At 38.9% G+C, this 18,648-nt stretch overlaps 1 protein-coding gene across 1 annotated transcript; it reads left to right on the top strand.

Annotated features, from left to right (window-relative positions):
- The first annotated feature begins 314 nt into the window (after nucleotides 1-314).
- Asb12 (ankyrin repeat and SOCS box containing 12) lies at nucleotides 315-9,413 on the top strand. The gene is made up of 3 exons (XM_051142141.1): nucleotides 315-633; nucleotides 7,966-8,815; nucleotides 9,239-9,413. Exons 2-3 carry the CDS (start codon nucleotides 8,020-8,022, stop codon nucleotides 9,367-9,369), a joined length of 927 nt encoding a protein of 308 aa, XP_050998098.1. The 5' UTR covers nucleotides 315-633; nucleotides 7,966-8,019; the 3' UTR covers nucleotides 9,370-9,413.
- Nucleotides 9,414-18,648: the final 9,235 nt, after the last annotated feature.

Raw genomic sequence — 18,648 nt, 5'->3', positions numbered from 1 at the left:
AGGAAAGATGACAGAGAGCGCATTCTAGTATGAAGGGTTCTCCTGCCCATCCTCTTCTTCACTCTATCGAGAATGGAGTGATATGGTGTAGCCCTAAAGAAAGGAAAATACAAAAAATTTCATTTGGGAGGAGAAAGTTAAAAAAAAAAAAATACAGCCTAGAGGAGGGTGAGCTAGTGAGTTGAAGCTGGGATTTCTCTGGCCCCTTTGTGGTCCATAGGAATGTCTGTCTATTGCTCAGCGCACTTATCTTAGTGACCTAGTGAGCACTGTAGTAGAGTATGTGAGGACATACTGAGAGCATGCTTTAGCCTTACCAGATGCCTATCTGTCAATCAGCCCTTCTAGGACTTCCCTGTGACAGCCCCCCTCCTCTTGCTGGGATCACTCCCAGAATGTCACTGGTAAGATAACACAGTCAAGGGAGGGAGAAGGAGGGACGACTAAAAATAGCCAACCAGAATAAATCAGCCTAGGGACCAATGCCTAGTCTTTCCAGTGGGAACGGAGGGCCCACACAGCTCCAGCCTGGGATGGTAGTGGCTCTCTGAGGAAGCTCCACCAGGACCTGTGTGCTTCACAGAGGGGCTAGACTGCAACTCTCCGTTCAGCACAGGCTCAAGTGGAAGTCCTGTGAGTACCTCAAACCTAACTTCAGCTGTATCTCGGACACCTAAGTCCTGTTCTTCTTGTTGGGGCCAGCAACTGGGAGTGCTTAGAAGGTAGAAAGGGAAGAACCTTTAGAGGGGAAAAGGGATATCATGTAATTGTAGTGCCTTATTTGTCCCAAAGTGTGTCTGTAATTTTTTTCTTACTTTGTTTTGGTTTCAATTTTAAAGTATTACTACTACTAATAGTAGTAGGAGGAGTTTTTGGAGACAGGGTTTCTCTGTGTAGCCTTGGCTGTCCTGGACTCACTTTGTAGACCAGGCTGGTCTCAAACTCAAAGCAATTCACCAGCCTCTGCCTCCCAGGTGCTGGGATTAAAGGCATGTGCCACCATGCCCGGCCTATTTTTATTTTTTAAAATATATTATTTGTTTGGTTTTGTTGGTGGTGGTGGTTGTTCTGGTAGTGCTTTTTGATACAGAGTCTCACTGTACAGTACAGCATAGTCTGGTCTTGAATTTCTTCAAACTAGAAATCTTGCCTTAGGCTTTTTAGTGCAAGAATTACAGGCATGTGTGGCTGCTCTTATTTATTCAGAATATGTACGGGTACCTGCAGTAGAGTGGACTTAAGGGCATAAGGACAAGAGTTTCTCAAGTTGAAATAAAGAAGGTGAAACTTAAAAGAGTCTAGTAATGTCCTAAGGAATTTTCTAGCTCTCACAGAAACCAAACTCCCCTATAAGAGTTCTTACTCTGGATTCACAGATTCTAAGACAGCCTTAGATAAAATATAAAGTGTTTAAAAATGTGGAAAAAATAAGCAATTACATTTTGTCTCTGAATGACATTTCACTGAAATTTGCCATTTTTTCCTAAGACGAATGTAGGCACACAAGTAATGGTAGTGCTACAAGTTTGTATGACTTAGTCACCAGAATAAATCACAAGTATATTATATTACAATGTGGCAGAGGTCCTGAAATTACGTTGACCATCAACCACCACTTAAAAATTATTAATAGATCTTGTTGTTTACTATATCATACAATTTTCAAAATGCTTTGATAGCAACATTTCAAGATAGTTGGCTCTTTAATTGTATATATTTCACTTTATGTACTAAAAGCACAATGAAAAAGACCAACAGACTTTTATTTCACTATTATCAGTGCTACAAAGAGAATCTTTAAAATGACTGCACTATGGGGATTAAAAAAGAAACTCTTTGTTCATAGTATACATATACTGACTTTGATGAACAATCTAGAGCAAGGTGAATTTACACATTAGGCTAGTTGGATGTTATTGTCATTATCTAATTGAGCCATGCCTTAATTTCTCTCTAGAAGCTCATTATAATGTAGACTGTACTGTGGCCTACTGTGTGACCTAGGTAAGAACTTCAGCACTGGGACCACCAGACCCAAGTCCCCAAATGAAATGATAAGGAAATCCTCCCCATGGAGTGTCAGGAGAAAGGAAATGTAAATGAAACTTCCATTACAAAAGTTCTTGGAATTCAATATGATGCTCAAAAGCTAAAAGCTGCAATATAACTAAATATGAAACAGGAGAGAGGAATGCAAGTCTGTTTCATGTTGTAATTTAAAAAAAGGTGGATGGAAAGTACAGAAATCTAGATTTTATTTCGAGCTCTGGTAGAATGCATCTGGTTGATGTAAGGCACTTCACAAATGTTTTAACTTCCAAGCTCTAGTTTCTACCATTTTTAAAATGAGGGTATTATTTACACAACTGTGTGGAATATCTTTGAAAAGTACAGGGTTATAGATACAGTCTGTGTTTGATATAACAAGATAACTCGCAATGACAGTGATGTAACATTAGAAAAGTTCCTGGTACCCACTAAGCTTTGAATTCCACATCTCTAAGGTTAAGAAATTAACTTATCTGAAAGATCCATTCAAGCTGTGGGTTTTTAAAATATTAAGTAGGGAGCAATAGTCATAGAAAACCACAACTATATACTATAGTTGGTTTTTTTCTATATATACTATCATTCTGTAGTTGACAAAAAAAAACATGACGAAATAGAAGGCATAGAAAGAAGCTAATTTATAGAAGTAATTATTTTTCCTAACAGCTGCATGAAGCATGTACTATTATTTGTGCCTATAGATGAGGAAATTTAACCACAAAACAAGTCATAGAAATCAATAATCAAGGCCGGACATGGTGGTGAAAGTTTTTTTCTATTTTATACTGTTAGGTAAATAGCTAGCAAATCCATTCTCTGCTCCTGTAAGCTGTATCATCACTCTATTAATAGTTCCTTTTACTGCGAAAACTTTTTAATTTTATATAATTATATTTGCCATTTTTTTTTAGTTATTTACCATGCTATTGAATTTTTTTTTAGAAAATCATTGTCAATGCCAATTTCTTGAAGTGTTAGTCATATTTCCTTTTACCAGTTTCAGACTTTCCACTTTGAATTGATTTTTATTAGGTTGAGAGATATGGATCTATCTTCATGCTGCTGCATGTGGATATATAGTTTTCCATCACCAAATGTTTAACAGGTTGTATTTTCTGTGATTTAATTCTTTTACACCTTTGCTAAGAATCAGATGGCTGTAGTTGTGTGGATTTATTTCTAGGCCTTCTGTTCTGTTGGTTTATGCGTCTGGTTTTGTGCCAGTACCACACAGATATTTTTACTGTGGCTCTGTGGTATAATTTAAAATCAGCCTTTGATACTTGTAGTATAGGTGGTTTTACCCAGGATTACTTTGGTTATTTGGGGTTTACTGTACATCAGGATCAATTTTAGGATCACACTCTTTGTTTCTGTGAGGAATGTTGTTGGAATTTTGTTTGGGACTGAATTGAATCTGTAAATTGGTTTCTTTTCTTTCTTTCTTTCTTTCTTCTTTCTTTCTTTTTTTTTTTTTTTTTTTGTAATATGGCCATTTTTACAATACTAATTCTTCCTATTCAAATTATCTGAGGTATTTACATCTTCTGCTCTCTTAGTTTTTTGTTCAGTTATAAATTTTTACTAAAAATGACTCATCTATCAAAAGTTTATTCCAAGGTATCTTTGAAGCAATTGTAAATGAGATGGTTTCCTGGCTTCTTTCTCAACACGTTCATTATCAGCACATAGGAAGGATGTTTTATATGTCGATATTGTATCTTCCTATCTCACTGAAAACATTTATCAGTTCTGAGAGTTTTTGTTTTTTGTTTTTGTTTATTTATTTTTTTGTAAAATCTTTAAGGTCTCTTACATATAGTATCATATGGTCTGAGAACACAAATAAGTTGGCTTCTTCCTGTACAGATAAGTTGATTTCTGCCTTTTTAAAATTTGTGTCCTTTTTCTTTATACTATTGGTGAAACTGAGACTTCAAGGAATACATTTATCAAATTAGAGAAAAATGACCCTTTGTCTTCTTTTTTTAAAAAATGGAAATTCTTTGACATTTCTCCTATTTAGCATAACATTGGCTATAGATTTGCCATATCTGTCCTTTATTATATTAAGCTATATTCTTTCTCTTCCTGTTTTTTCAGACTATTTATTATGAAGGTATGTTGGACTTTGTCTCAAGTGTTATTAGACTCTATTGACTTGATAGAAAAAATCCTTTATGAATCTATCAGTCTATGTTTCTATTTCTTTTCTTTTCCCTTTCTTTCTTTCTTTCTTTCTCTTTCTTTCTTTCTTTCTTTTTCAAGACAGGGTTTCTCTGTCCTGAACTCCCTTTGTAGACCAGGCTGGCCTCGAACTCACAGAGATCCGCCTGCCTCTGTCTCCCAAGTGCTGGGATTAAAGGCCTGCACCACCACCATCTGGCTCCTTTCTATTTCTTATAACTTCTCAGTCTACTCTTTACTCTGATCTTCTTTGGCCTTCCATGATGCTTACCTCTTTTTTGAGTCAGAAATCAGATTATTTCTTTCAGATTCCTGAAGACTGACGAGAGTGCTATTTGTCCCTATTCTGCCATCTTCCAATTCAATCTGACCTGGATGTCCTTAAAAATAAGAAAAGTGAAGCTTAATCCAATGAGCTATTGAGAACCATGCTTGGGCATATTTTAAGCAATTACTTTAATGATTGTCATTATCTTCTCTGTAGTGATAAAGAAGTTCATACAGAGAGATTAAGAATGCCCTTCAGTCACACACTTACTACCTATTAAATTCATGATTAAAACTTGAGGACTCCAGACCTATGTTTTACCACTATCCCCACATGACCTCTCTGCAACGGGGCAAAACTGATACCTGTAGTAGTTAGTGAATTATCATGACCAGTAGAGTCATGAAAATATAAATTACAGAATCACTAACTCAAAAGACATGTAAGTGTCAGAAAGAAGGATGATATTCAATGAAGAGGTATCATTTTTATCCCTTATCACTGTATTCCAGAGTATAATAGAAAAGTGATAGAAAACAAGGCTGGAGACGGTTGACCAAAGTGTGTGAGATGGACTAAAGCACTTGCTATGTAACTTGAACAGATAAAAAAAAAAGTGTTAACTTGAACAAATAAGAAAACATTGTTAAGGACTGGAGGCCCAGCCACTAAAGAGACTGAGGCAGGAGGATTCAAGTTCAAAGCAAACACTGCCTCAAAATTAAAAGCATAAAAAGAGTGCTAGGGATATAGCTCAGTGATAGAGCAATAGCATATGTGCAAAGCTGTATGATCCATCCCCAGTACTTAAAAGAAGAAAATAAAGCAAAGAGAACTTATTAAGTGGTTCAGAAAAAAATCACACTTGGTTTCTTTGTCTGTTTGTTTGATTTTGGTTTGTTGGCTTGTTTGTTTTTTCCTAGACAGGGGTTCTCTGTATAACAGTCCTGGCTGTTCTGGTACTAGCTCTGTAAACCAGGCTGGCCTCAAACTCACAGAGATCTAGCTGCCTCTTCCTCCTGAGTACAAATTAAAGGCATGTGATTAAAGGTGTGCACTACCACAGCAGGCCACATTTGTATTTTTATGTTATCATTTTAGATGCAATGCAGGGAAGATATTGGAAAGGGAAACTAGTTATGAGATTACCGTAACAGTTGAGACAAAAAACAGTGGAGGTAAAATATTAGAATGGGTATGAAACTGAGGAGAAGAGATGCTCTGGAGGACTCTCTAAGGTATAAAAGCCACCAGAGCTGATGAGATTGAATGGGAGTAGTAGTAAGAGGTAGTGGATCAATATGTCCTGGAGATGCTGAGGAGCTGACATCTAGATTAAGTCTCATGCTGCTAATGGTTCTAGTAATAAGTACCTGTAGAAACTCAATAAATATATGCCTAGAACTGGAAAATACCCTGGGGATGTGGGGTATAACAGATTAATAGTCATTAGAATAAAGGTGAGGGCTAGAGCTCTGAGACTGAAATAAAGAGGATGGAGGAGAAAACAGGGGCGCATAAATATTGCAGTGAAGAACTTAAGAAGCTGATAAGGTTTTAAAAGATGGAACATTCTTTAAAGACACATACTTCCGAAAAGTTTGCAAAGTGAGCAGAGGGTGACAAGATGCTTGGCCAGCATGCATGAACCCCTCGGTTCAATTGTAATAACACACACACACACACACACACACACACACACACACACACACACACACACACGGAAGGAAATAAAAGAAATGAGGAAAGAAAAGATTTTCAAAATGCCCAGTAGATGTAATCACAAAGTTTATCCTTTTAAGTGTTTTTCTAGATTGAGGGTGGATAGAGCCACACTGCATAGAGAAGTAAATAGGACGTGGGTATGTAGAGAGTAGGTATCTGTTCAGATATGTTTGGTAAAGAAGCGTGAAGGAGAAAAGGGCTTTCCTTACTAAGTGAGTTGAGGGAGTGGAGCTAGTGAGAAGAGGCATCTTCACCTCTGAGGCATCTGCATAGTTATCTTTATCCTAGTTGCCCCACAAAGCATGGTCTACTATTTCTGTCTCTTAGCTGAAGAGACTACATCACATGAGGGTACCTTGTTATGATCTTGGAGAGTTGAGTTACAAATTTAGGTCTGTCTGATTCCCATAATCCTATTTACACTGGGCCCCAAGAACAAGTAAGCAATCAGATCATATACAGAGCTGGTGCTGGCAGGTGAGGACAGGGCTAAGGTTGAGCGTGACCTCACCCATCCACCTCATAATATTCTTTGAAGAGGTATGTACCTGAGGCTCCTATCAAACAAAGAGGAGGTGGGTAGCTAGTGAATAAATGGAGGGAGGTGTGGGGCCCTGAGACTGAGGCTGGAGAATATGGGGAAGTAGAGAGACCTGAGCTTTGGAAACTGCCAGCTCATCCTGATGACATTACATCTAAGGTGAGAGAACTTCACTTAGAGAACCTAGACAGAGACTAGCACGGCTAGGGTTTAAGCTGAGTCCATCATTGGGTCATAGGTGATTTCTTGTCACCTAAAGATTATGGAAAGATAGAGTTAAGATTTGAATCAAAGCTCTAGACTATTTGACAGTGAATGGCATAAGGCTTGAGTCAAAAGACAGAGAGGCAGAAGGTTCCGAGGAGGTGTTAGCAAGCAAAGGCACTCTTGGTCTGAAGTAGTCCCAAAGGGAGAAGCTACTCATCACCAAAGAGAACTTGCTCTTAAGACATGCTGTTTCTGCCATCTACTTGTCTTCATTTTAATTATATTCTTTGTGATGCCATGTTTTCATTTCATCAGCATCCTCTCTCCCAGAACCCCTTGAGTGCTTAGTCTGAAAGGCACTGAAGATAGGGATATTTATTCGGTTGTGAATGAGGAGATGTGAAGAAGTTGACACTCATCTAAAATGCCAAGAGGTGGAGTTGCAAGCTTACCCCCCTGAGACTGTTATTAGAAAGCCCATGAACAACAACAGCTTGAGACCAAAACTATTGTTCTATTATTGATCTGCTAACTGCCAGGCCTATGCTAACTCATTAATGTCACAGTTTCAATGGAGGAAGATACATCTCCCAAGTCTCCAGCTGTGAGGTATGCCCTATTAGCAATGAAATATCAAGTGGCTCCAGGGTCCTTACCATACTTGATTCACTAATGGCACAAGATAAGTAAGAATGTGTATGTTTGTAGATGAATTCTAATTATGATCTCTTGAAATCTCTAAGTACTCAGGGAAATCTTCACAGAGGAGTTTCAAGAGCAGGCAGAACAGTATATGCTAAGTCACCAAGCTGTGAAATGACATGACTATTTTAACAGCCATCTTGATTCCTAAAATAAAATTAAACTGAGAAACAGGACACCCATGGATAAGTACCCTAATGGTGAAGGTCAGAGAGTAGACATAGAGCCTGGAATTCTAGACTTGACAGGGCCACTTAGTCTCTCTCCCTTTTTTTGTTACCCACAGATCTGGAATTTCCTCTTCCTCATAATGAAAATAGTGCTGTCCCAATAAGCCAGAATGAACATCATGGACATCGCCAAAATATTCTCTCTTCTCCAGCCTGAGAGGGAGGAGGAGGACACTGACACAGGGGAGAAGCAGGCTCTCAATCAAGCTGTATATGACAATGACTCCTGCACCCTGGACCGCCTTCTACGTCAGGAACGCTATAAACGGTTCATCAACAGCAGGAGTGGCTGGGGTATACCTGGAACACCGTTGCGTTTGGCGGCTTCTTATGGTCACTTGAATTGTGTGAAGGTCCTCCTGGAACATGGTGCTGATGTTGATAGCTTGGATGTCAAAGCACAAACACCACTTTTCACTGCTGTTAGTCATGGTCATCTGGAATGTGTGCGCGTGCTTTTAGAAGCTGGCGCCTGTCCTAGTGGTAGCATCTACAACAATTGCTCTCCTGTTCTCACTGCCTCTCGTGATGGTGCCTTTGCTATCTTACAGGAGCTCCTAGGGCATGGCGCAGAGGCCAATGTCAAGGCTAAACTACCAGTCTGGGCATCAAACATAGCTTCATGTTCTGGCCCCCTCTATTTGGCTGCAGTCTATGGGCACCTTGACTGCTTCCGCCTGCTTTTGCTCTATGGAGCAGATCCTGATTACAACTGCACTGACCAGGGCCTCTTAGGTCGCGTTCCACAGCCTCGCACACTCCTTGAAATTTGCCTTCATCATAATTGTGACCCAGAGTATATCCAGCTTTTAATAGATTTTGGAGCTAACATCTACCTTCCATCTCTCCCTTTGGATCAAACTGCCCAAGATGTTAAAGGCGTCCAATTGCTATTACAAGCCCGAGGTGAGTGGTGATCAGGGATACCTCATACGTTTCTTTACTGTAGGTCTCAGGGTTCCAAATCATCATGTAAGTCCTTCCCTTTGGGGTTGAATGAGAGACAGCTCCAACATTATTCTGGGCCCCTGTAGAGAAAAGGTTAAAGATTCCACAAGAGTGAAAGCGTTACTAAGATGTATGTAAAAAGCATTTATACAATCTCTTGTCTTAGATCTGCCAATGACCAACTGTTTTGAAGCCCTGAGCATCTCTTCTAGACCTCACTCTATCCCCATTATTACCATGCATTGGGAGACGGTTGTGACAATCCTTAGAAGGGAAAGGAAATTAGGGCTGCAGTAGCCATGGCAGAATAGATGTAAGCTTGGAAATTATAAGTACATTGACTGAGAATTAATGCTCATAATCTGTTTCTCATTGCTGTAGCTGCTCCACGGTCACTCCTGTCCCAGGCCCGTTTAGCCATCCGCAGATCCTTGTGCCGGGCCAAACAGCCACAAGCCATCGACCAACTGGATATTCCCCCTGTGTTGATTAACTACCTCAAGCATCAGTGATCAGGTTTTGACTTTCCCAGGAACCTATGATACCTCCCAAAGCTACCTGGTAGCCCAGGTAGCTTGAGGGTAATATACCTCATGGTTATCTTGGTGCATTATTCTCCACAATAAAATCCTCAGCAAACTAATTCCTAGTGGCTGTGGTGTCTTCTATGTATGTGTGGGAAGAGGGGAGGGCCACCGGGGAAAGGACTTGATCAGTCATTGGGAAGGATGGCCATAAGTCTGGTCCTCACAAGCATGGGGATCTTCACTGCTGAAAAAGGAAGAAAGAAAATTGACCAATTATGGTACCTTCTCAACAAGGCTCAGTAAGAGTTTGCTGCCCTGCTATAAAGGATTTGAAAAATATAAGAATGTGGAAAATTTTAAGTGGGCTTCTAAACCTGGTTTTTCTAGGATCTACTCTAGTCCATACTGACTATTCTTAAAGTTAAAGCTTTTGGGAATAAAGTTAACATCAGCATCTCTCTTTGCTTTATGGTTTAGAAAAGTACACCCACTTGAATAAGGAACAACCAGAGTGGCCTTTTCTATGGTGTGCGAGACATAGATTCTCTGGTTGAGCCATGAAAACATATGGACAGTGGGCATTTCAAAAGCCTTGCAATTGAAACCATTATTGATGCATTTCAAGTTCTCCTACAATAAGGAGAGGGTGAAACATGAGGTTACTGAGACACTGGCAAAACTTGAGTGTCCTTATTTGAGGACTACTTCTAGGTGTTCTTTTTCTGGCTCCCAGTACTTCCATTGTATATGAAAACTTTAGTGCTCCGGTCCTTTCCTCTCCCAGGCCTCACCATTCCCTTCTAGACAGTAGGTCAAGTGTTGGAACAGTTCATCTCAAATTCTAATAACTCTTCCAAGAGTATTTCCCATATGAGGTCTGAAAAGTAAATAGAGACAATATTACTGAATGCAATCTTCCCTTGGCCTTTTGTTTCTTGACACAGACCCCCCAGAGAGAATCTAGTAGCCCTGTTCCCTCAGTTGCTGTTGCCAACTTTCACAAGGTTGGGTCTTAAGCACTTTATACTAGGTGAGCTCTAGATCCTTCTCTCTGTGGGAAAAGTATATATAATATGCTCTTGCATCTTATATATGCTTCTACCCTGCTTGCTAGCTCCTTGGTAACTAGTCCAATAAGTAGAATTTCTTTTTCCAGTATAAAAATAGTGCAAGATAGGCTAAGAGTAGTATCTGTTCCAATGACACCCCTGCCCCCACCTCCAGTGCACTGGCTTGTAGTTAAACTGTTTCAATACTACTATTTACTTTTACTCTGTTTTAGAACCCCTGGCCTCACTTGAAAATTAGTCATTCTTTCTAATCAGAATTGTCCTCTTTTCTAGAAATTATATTTCCAGAACTTTATGGCTTAGCTCCACATAATCTCTCTATTCTGGGCTAAGTACTGCATTTCAGAAATTATACAACCCCTGATTTCTGTTCCTTTCCCCCTTTCTTTGCTTTCTTTCCTGTCAATTCTTTTCTCTTTAATTACATTTTCAATCTTAATTTTATTATTATCTATATGTAAAAAGATAAAATATACACGTGTATAAAGTGCTACATAATATTTCCATACATTTATATACATGGTCTAATGTTTAAATCAGATTAAGAATATTATTTCCCCTTGGTCATAGAGCTAGGAGAGAAGAATAGGGTGAAAGCAGGAGGGAGGGAGGAATGGGAAGATACAAGTGATGGGATAACAATTTAGTTGTAATCTGAATAAATTAATTAAATTATTAAAAAGAAGAATATTATTTCCTTAAATATTTGTAATTTTATGGTAAAATTTTTCATTTTTTCTAGATTTTTTAAATGTCTATATAGTGCAGTGATACTATCTATAGTTAATGTGAATCAGCAAAAGAGAATTTCTCTGCCATTTTATAACTGATATTACCATTCTGTTCTTAAGTTCTATGAGATATCAACTTACTTTTATAATCTACATATGAGGTAGATCATTGAGTGCTTATTTTTCTATGCCTGAGTTATTTCTTTTAACATGATGAGTATTGATTGTCACCAGAGGCTGAGGGCATGGGGAGAAATGGAATATATTTTCACATAGACAAGAGACTTTGAGATCTGTTGTATACAAGAGTGACTGTAGTCAATCATTATGTGCTATACTTTCCAAATGACTAAAAGTAAATTTTACATGTCAAACCATAAAAAGATAGGTAAGTGATATGATGGATATGTCAATCATCTTGATGTAATCATACTACATTTCATGAGAATATTACTCTGTTCTTCATTTGTATATAAAATTATTTGTTGATCAAGTATAATATTTTTCAAAAGAGTTACTTCCACGCAAATACCTCTTATATTCAGGAGAATGTGTTTAAATAATCATTTTATGTAGATTAACTCATTTGATTTAACAACCTTATCATACTCGTGGCTATTTTATAGACTAGAAAACTGAGATCTAGTGTTGCTAACTAACTGCTTCAAAGAAAAGAGTAGGCCCTCACAAGCCTACAAAATGAGGTGAATGCACCAACCTAGGTAATTTCCTACCTGAGCCCTTATTAACTAGCCATTTTTTAAAAATAGCTATGTCTGACCCCGTGGAGTATTGCCAAGCTTTCTTAAATTTTTTTTCACCTATTGCCTTTCTTCTCCCTGTCAAATTGGAACTTCAGTGCCTCCTACTTTCCAGAGCAGACAGGTATGAAAGCTTTGACTTTGTTGTCAACATACTATTGAACCCTCTTATTCTTCCTTCTAACCAAGACTGTGGGTACTCTTGATTCCATCTGTCATTTGTCACCAGCCACAACTACCTCCAAGAGATTATCCTGTCTTCTCTTTCTATTTTAAATGACATCTGTTTGACTTATTTGTTAAGTGTATGCCACAGCACATATATGGAAACCAGAGGGTAACTTTGGACTCATTTCTCCTTCCACCTTTAAGTGGGTTCTGAACATGGAACTCAGGAATTCAGGCCTACAGTCATTGGGCCAAATTCATTGTCTTCTACTTAATTGATCCTTTTTTCTCAGCATACAAACAAGCTCACCTCCTTCTAACATGTAAAAACAAACCTGTACTCCAGGGCCCACCCCAGTCACCACATTTTGAAGCTAAACTTCTGTAACAAGGAATTTTTTTCTTGTTCCATACTGGTAGGTGTATATCCTACTGCTGTTTGTGTGTGTGTTGCCCATATCACCAGTGAATTTCTAGGTCCATTCTCAAGGGTATATTTTCTGCCTCTCTCAGAGTCTTATGGGTACTGTTTCTCTCACAACCTCCATCCATGGTGCCATCACAGGGCTCAGCTAGTTCTGTTTGCAGAACACATGAAGAAGCCAAAATTCTTCTTACCATATCACTCCCTCTTGCCTGGATCATTAACAGGGCCTCCTTCCTAATTCCCTTGCTTCTTGACTTGCTGCGACAACAACAAAGCTCCACAGATTGAGGTTCAGCAAGTTCAGAAGTAACTCACGTGACCGCCCCACAGAATCCTGGATCACCTGCTCCGGTGTCTTCTTTGACCTTCTTTTCTCCTTTTGTCTTTCATCACTCTATTCCAGCTGCACTACCCATCTTTTCGTTTCCCTAATATGCCCTCTAATATAGCTTATCTTATTAGAAAGAACTGGATGTGCTTCTGGGCTTTTGTACTGTTTGCTGCCCCCGCCTCACCATTCTTCTTCCAGATATCCTTATGTTTTGTGCTATCAGTTCCTACAGTCTTTACTTGAATGCTACTTTGTTGAACTATGACTCAAACTCCTTGATAACAGCAACACTTCTTAGGGTTAGGGCAATGACTAAGCACTTCTTGCTCTTGCAGAGGAGACAATTCTTACGGAGAGCCCAAGTTAAGTTCCCAGCACCCACATCAGGTACCTCATAACTGCCTGTACTTCTGGCTCCAGGAAGCCCCAACACCTCTAGCCACAACAGGTATCTGCAGTCATATCTACATACCTACACACAGATATACATACATACCACATACACATAATTTTAAAAAATAATGTAATATGCCAGGCTTAGTGGTTCATGCCTTTAATCCCAGCACTCAGGAGGCAGAGGCAGGCAGACTGGTGTGAGTCTAGGACAGCCAGGGCTACACAGAGAAACGCTGTCTCAAAAAAAACAGTCATAGGGGAGGGGAATAAGGGGAAAGGGGGAGGGAGGGAAGAATGGGAGGACACAAGGGATGGGATAACCATTGAGATGTAACAAGAATAAATTAATAATAAAAAATTAAAAAAACAACAAAAAGAAAATTAATGTAATTCATTTTTAAGCTCCCCTTATACCAATACTTCCTGCACCCCTTTCCACTCTCTTTTCTCCATTATATTCACTACTCTCTGGCAGAGCTGTACATTTTACCGAAGTATTTTGTTCAGTCTGTTAGTGCTTTTATTGTCATGATGGAAGGCAATAAAAAATAAATAAAAGTAGATAAATTACAGACATTATATGTTAGTCAGTAGTAAATGGTACAGATGGAGGAAAAGCTAATTAAGATATTGGAAAGTGAAGACAATAGAAATAGGAATTGTTATATATCAAGAGCCCAGGTAAAGTCTCCTTGTTAGTGACATCTGAGCACACAGCTGAAGGAAGAGAGGCATAAAGCATGCTTGTATTCAGATGTTGAGCATCACAGGCAAGGAGAACAAGTTTAACACTTGTATTTGCTCACACTCTCTCCTTTCCTCGCTTTCTTTTTCTCTCCATCCCCCTCCTCCTTTATTTTATTACATAGGGTTTTGTAGCTAGGGCAGGTCCCAAACCTATAATCTTCCTGCCTTGCTTTATGTTGAGTACTGTGATTATAAATGCATCATCATGCCTGGTTCAACGTTACTTCTTTGTTTGCAGTGCTTGGGATTGGAATTTGTACATGCTATTCAATTTTACTATCGCTGAGCTACATTTTCAGCCTGTTACAATAAGATTTCTGACACTTCAAGCTCAGAATGTCCCAAACACAAGCACTACATTTTCTTAATCTGTATCTCTAGACCCTGAGTGCTAGCAACATTTGGCTGTTCCTTGCCCAAAGTGCAAACTATAAAATATGAGTCTGATGAATTGAGTTCCTCCTTTGCTAGCATGGCTGCCTGTGAGAAAAGACCTGTGGCTAGCATACCACTCTGGATGCTGAATATGCTACTTCAGTGATGCAAAACTTGGCACAGTGGAATTATTCAGTGAGAGGAATTGTCATGGTTTTCTGATGTCAGTGTTTTCCAATCAAGGTAAAAAGGGTCACTCAGCAGGCTGAACAGTTCCCAGTTTTAGGAAACTCAACCCAGGCCAATATATGATGTGTGGCTTCAACTATGCAAAGAGTTTCAGGACTAGCCAGTATAATAACAGAGTTGAAATTTTCATTGAAGATGTACCAATGCAAGCTTAAACCTCATGGTTAGGAGAAAATGAGACACTTAGAAGAAAGCAAGATAAACCCAAATGTAGGTGTTTAGCTCATTGTTTTTAAAATATGCATACATAGAATTTTGAAGTTTGTCTTATCACTGTCAGATGTCAGAGAGCCACACGACAAAATCACAGGTAATAAGGTAAATGTCTGTCCCACAGAGAAAGTGAGGATGTATTTACTACAAACAGTGTTGTTTGAGGCTATCAGGGATAGGAACGAGGCCCTATCCAAAGACATATATGTTCAGGTATTAATCTTGGTTTATTGTTACTTGAACACTAAATACCTACTCAGGAAAAGAATACTACAGATATGGTAAAAACTGTTACTGTGTTAATCGTCATGACCAAAATCAACTTGGGGAGGAAAAGGTTTATTTCATCTTAAAATTCCCAGAACTCAGTTTATCACTGAGGGAAGTCGGGACAAGAAGTAAAGCATGAACGGAGGTAGAAACCACGGAGAAGATTGCGCACTGGTTCATCGCCTGGCCCATGCTTCTCTAGCTTTATTATATAGCCCAGGCCTTCCCGCCTTGGGTTGGTAGTGCCCATGCGGGATTGACCTTCACACATACCAAGCACGACAGTCTCCCTGACAGGGCCATAAAGCAGTCTGATTTGGGCAATCCCTCAGTTGTGGTTCCCTCTTCCAGGTGACTTTAAGTTGTTTCAGGTTGACAGTAAAAACTAATCAGGGCTTCTAAGGTGGTTGATTTTCTAAGACTCTGGGGTGAGAGGCTCCTTCTCTTTCTTATGTACCTGTAATTTCTGTCTTTTCTTTTTCATATTTTTTATTGAAAATAATTTTCATACAATATATTCTGATCAGGGTTTCCTCTCCCAAACTCTTTCACTTAAGGGCAGGCCAACACAAAATAAACTCAATGGTATCTTCATAGATATTTTTCTCATTGCTTGTTTGGGCTTTTTGTTTGTTTGTTTTTTAAGACAGGGCTTTTAAAAAAATCTTCTCTTTTGCTTATATAATTTTCCTGTCTTTCTAGACTGCTTCGCTGGCCCCTAAGCTTCATATTAGATCTAAAAGTGTCTCATTTGGATATGTTTAGCAAAAATATTCTCTTAACTAATTTATTTTTAAATTCTATTTGGTTCTAAAGATACATAAGTAAACTAGAGGAACAGTCTAGTTTGCAGAGTCAAGAGGAATCTGTACATAGAGAAACACAGGCTCATGTATGCTTATTTAAAAAGATATTTAAAGATAGTGTAAGTCTTGAACTTTAAAAATATAAGCATTGTATCCAAAAGATACCAATGATAGCAAAGATAGTGTTATTAATAACAATATTACCAATAGCTAACATTTGTATAGGTTTGCATGTATCAGGCTCTGGACAATTATTCTTATTACAACTCCATGACATGTGACTTTAACACAATTATACTTTACATGTGAAATGTTCCACATAGCTCATGTGTTTGAACATCTGGTCCAAAGTTGAGAGCATTTTTTTGGAAGTGGTAAAACCTTTAGAAGGTGAGGCATAGCTGAAGAAAGGGTGGCTTGAGGGACAGGAATTGAGGCTTATGGTCTAGCACTGGTTCTGCCTCAAGGTCTCTGCTTTCAGGTAGGCACCATGTAATGAGCATCTCCCACACACTCTTGCTACCTCGACACAAACGTCTATGGTTACTATGCTAAAACTGAGAGCCAAAATATTTCCTCCTCTATTTCTTTTAGTTATTCTCTTAGTTTCTTTTAGTTATTTGCTACAGGCAGTTACAAAAAAGTATCTAACACAGAAATTTGGTATCAGGAGTTGGAGTCATTGGTGTGATAAATTTGACCCGGTGGATCACTGGCCCTTAAAACTGGTTTGTAGGGGGAATAATGGAAGAATTTTGAACTGTGGGCTACAGAAGCCCAAGAACATTGTAAGCAGAGCTTAAGAATAAATTCTGATCACAATTTGAAAAACCAAAATACCGATGGAAGTGTGGATAGTGAAGGCGAAGGCCAGGCTTATCAGGTTTCAGAAAGGAAAAGGGACTCTATTAGAAATTGGGTTGTAGACTATTTGTGCTATATTCTGTTAAAGAAGTGATTGTGTTCTGCCCATGTCCTGAAATTTTCAGGCTGAACATTAAGAGTAATGGATTAAGCTGTTTGGAGAAATTTTCAGTACAGCAAAGCATTCAGGTTACTCCTCATTGCTCTTAGCCAAACAGCAAGATTTACAGTGACAGAGAACAGAAAGTGGAGCCAAAGTATATGAAAAATGTGCAGTTGGCAAGGATAGGAGTGTTAGAAACAAGTGTGAGCTATTACAAAGCTGTGAACAAAAAGTAGCTGCAGATAGAGACAAAGGGGTAGTAACTGTTAGTGCACATGAAGAAAATCTATGGACTCTGCACTAAAACAACATGAATAATGTCCCACTCATCTGAATATACAGGGCTGTGATAGTTATTCTTCATTGTCAAATTGACTGGATTTGGAATTATCGAAGAGACACACCTCTAGATAATTATTTTCCCAGCTTCAGCCATTAAGGCCCATTTAGGCCTCTGCATCTGTGGCCAAAAGAGAGTAGACTATTACAACTCATTCTAAAAATAGACATTGTCATCATTATCCACATATTGCTCATTTTGCACACAGAAGGAATGCAAAAGTTATAGGGTCATGGAGGGTTACACCAAGATTCAAAGAAACTGCTAAGGCTAGCAAATGTATGGCAGAGTCAAATTCCCTGCAAAGAGTTCCTTAGCAGCCATTGTATGGATGCCAGCAAGATGACTCAGTGGGTAAAAGGAGCTTAACACACAATCCTGGCAACCTAATTTTAATCTCTAAATCCACTTCCATAAAGGTGGAAGGAGAAAAGTCACTCCATAAAGTTATCATCTGACCTCCACAATTTGTGCCATGGTACACACTTCACCCCTACAATAAAAACAAACAAACAAGACAAAAAGAGGCTATTGTGTGACTGTGTGAAAATGAAGTCTAACTTGCAATGGAAACATCAGAGTGTTGACGTGCCAACAACATGGAATATGTACTAAGGAAAACTGCAGGCACTAAATGGAGTTGGCCTAAACAAGAGCCTTTAATACACGAGCAGGTGGCAGAGCTGTAGGAAGAAAGCTACTTGGAGCCCAGATGATAACATCATGAACCCCAGATGTGGATATAAAACTGCAGGGCTTGCTTGGTGTTTGTGCTATGGGGTTTCTGCCTTGCTTCAATCCAATATTTCTTTTCTTCTTTCATTTTTTATGTTATTTATTTTTGACAGGGTCTGTGTAAGCCTGGTAGGCCTTGAACTCACTAAGATCTACTGGTCTCTGTGTTCTGAGAGCTGAGATTAAAGCTCCCAGCTGGTCCAGTATTTCCTTGATATACTGCTATTCTTCCATTTTGGAATGGGTAAAGTTTTCTTTGCCATGTATATTAAAAGTATGTAATTTATTTTACAAGATCTCACAGCTAAGTGTCAGAAGAAACTAAATTTTATAACAACATTGGGTCTGCACAGACGATGAGGACTTTTGAAATTGAACTGAATACACTTTACATTATAAGACGGCCACTAGCCTTTGGATTTAATACAGAAGTTATAGTAGGAATGTGAAATGTCCCCTAAAATGTTTAAACACTTGCTCCCCAACTTGTGAAACTATTTGGGGAAGGTGTACAACTTTTAGAAAATGAGGCCTAGCTGGAGAAATTGGGCAGCTGGGAGCAAGTGTTGAAGTTAGCCCGACTCTATTTCTAGGCTGAACTTTCTTCTTCCTGGTTCGCATTATACAACTAGCACATCTGCCACAGTCCTTCCACTATAGCCATGAGCTACTCTTGAT

The sequence above is a fragment of the Acomys russatus genome, chromosome X (genome assembly GCF_903995435.1).
Source record: "Acomys russatus chromosome X, mAcoRus1.1, whole genome shotgun sequence".
In the NCBI taxonomy this organism is placed as follows: domain Eukaryota; kingdom Metazoa; phylum Chordata; class Mammalia; order Rodentia; family Muridae; genus Acomys; species Acomys russatus.
The sequence above is the reverse complement of the archived record's forward strand: the minus strand, read 5'-3'. Positions and strand labels throughout refer to the sequence as shown.

Bases quoted from the DNA above. Each gene is read 5' to 3' on its own strand.
- Asb12 (XM_051142141.1), top strand. From the start codon at position 8,020: ATGAACATCATGGACATCGCCAAAATATTCTCTCTTCTCCAGCCTGAG. The intron at 8,816-9,238 runs GTGAGTGGTGAT...TCATTGCTGTAG, and splicing joins ATTGCTATTACAAGCCCGAG to CTGCTCCACGGTCACTCCTG.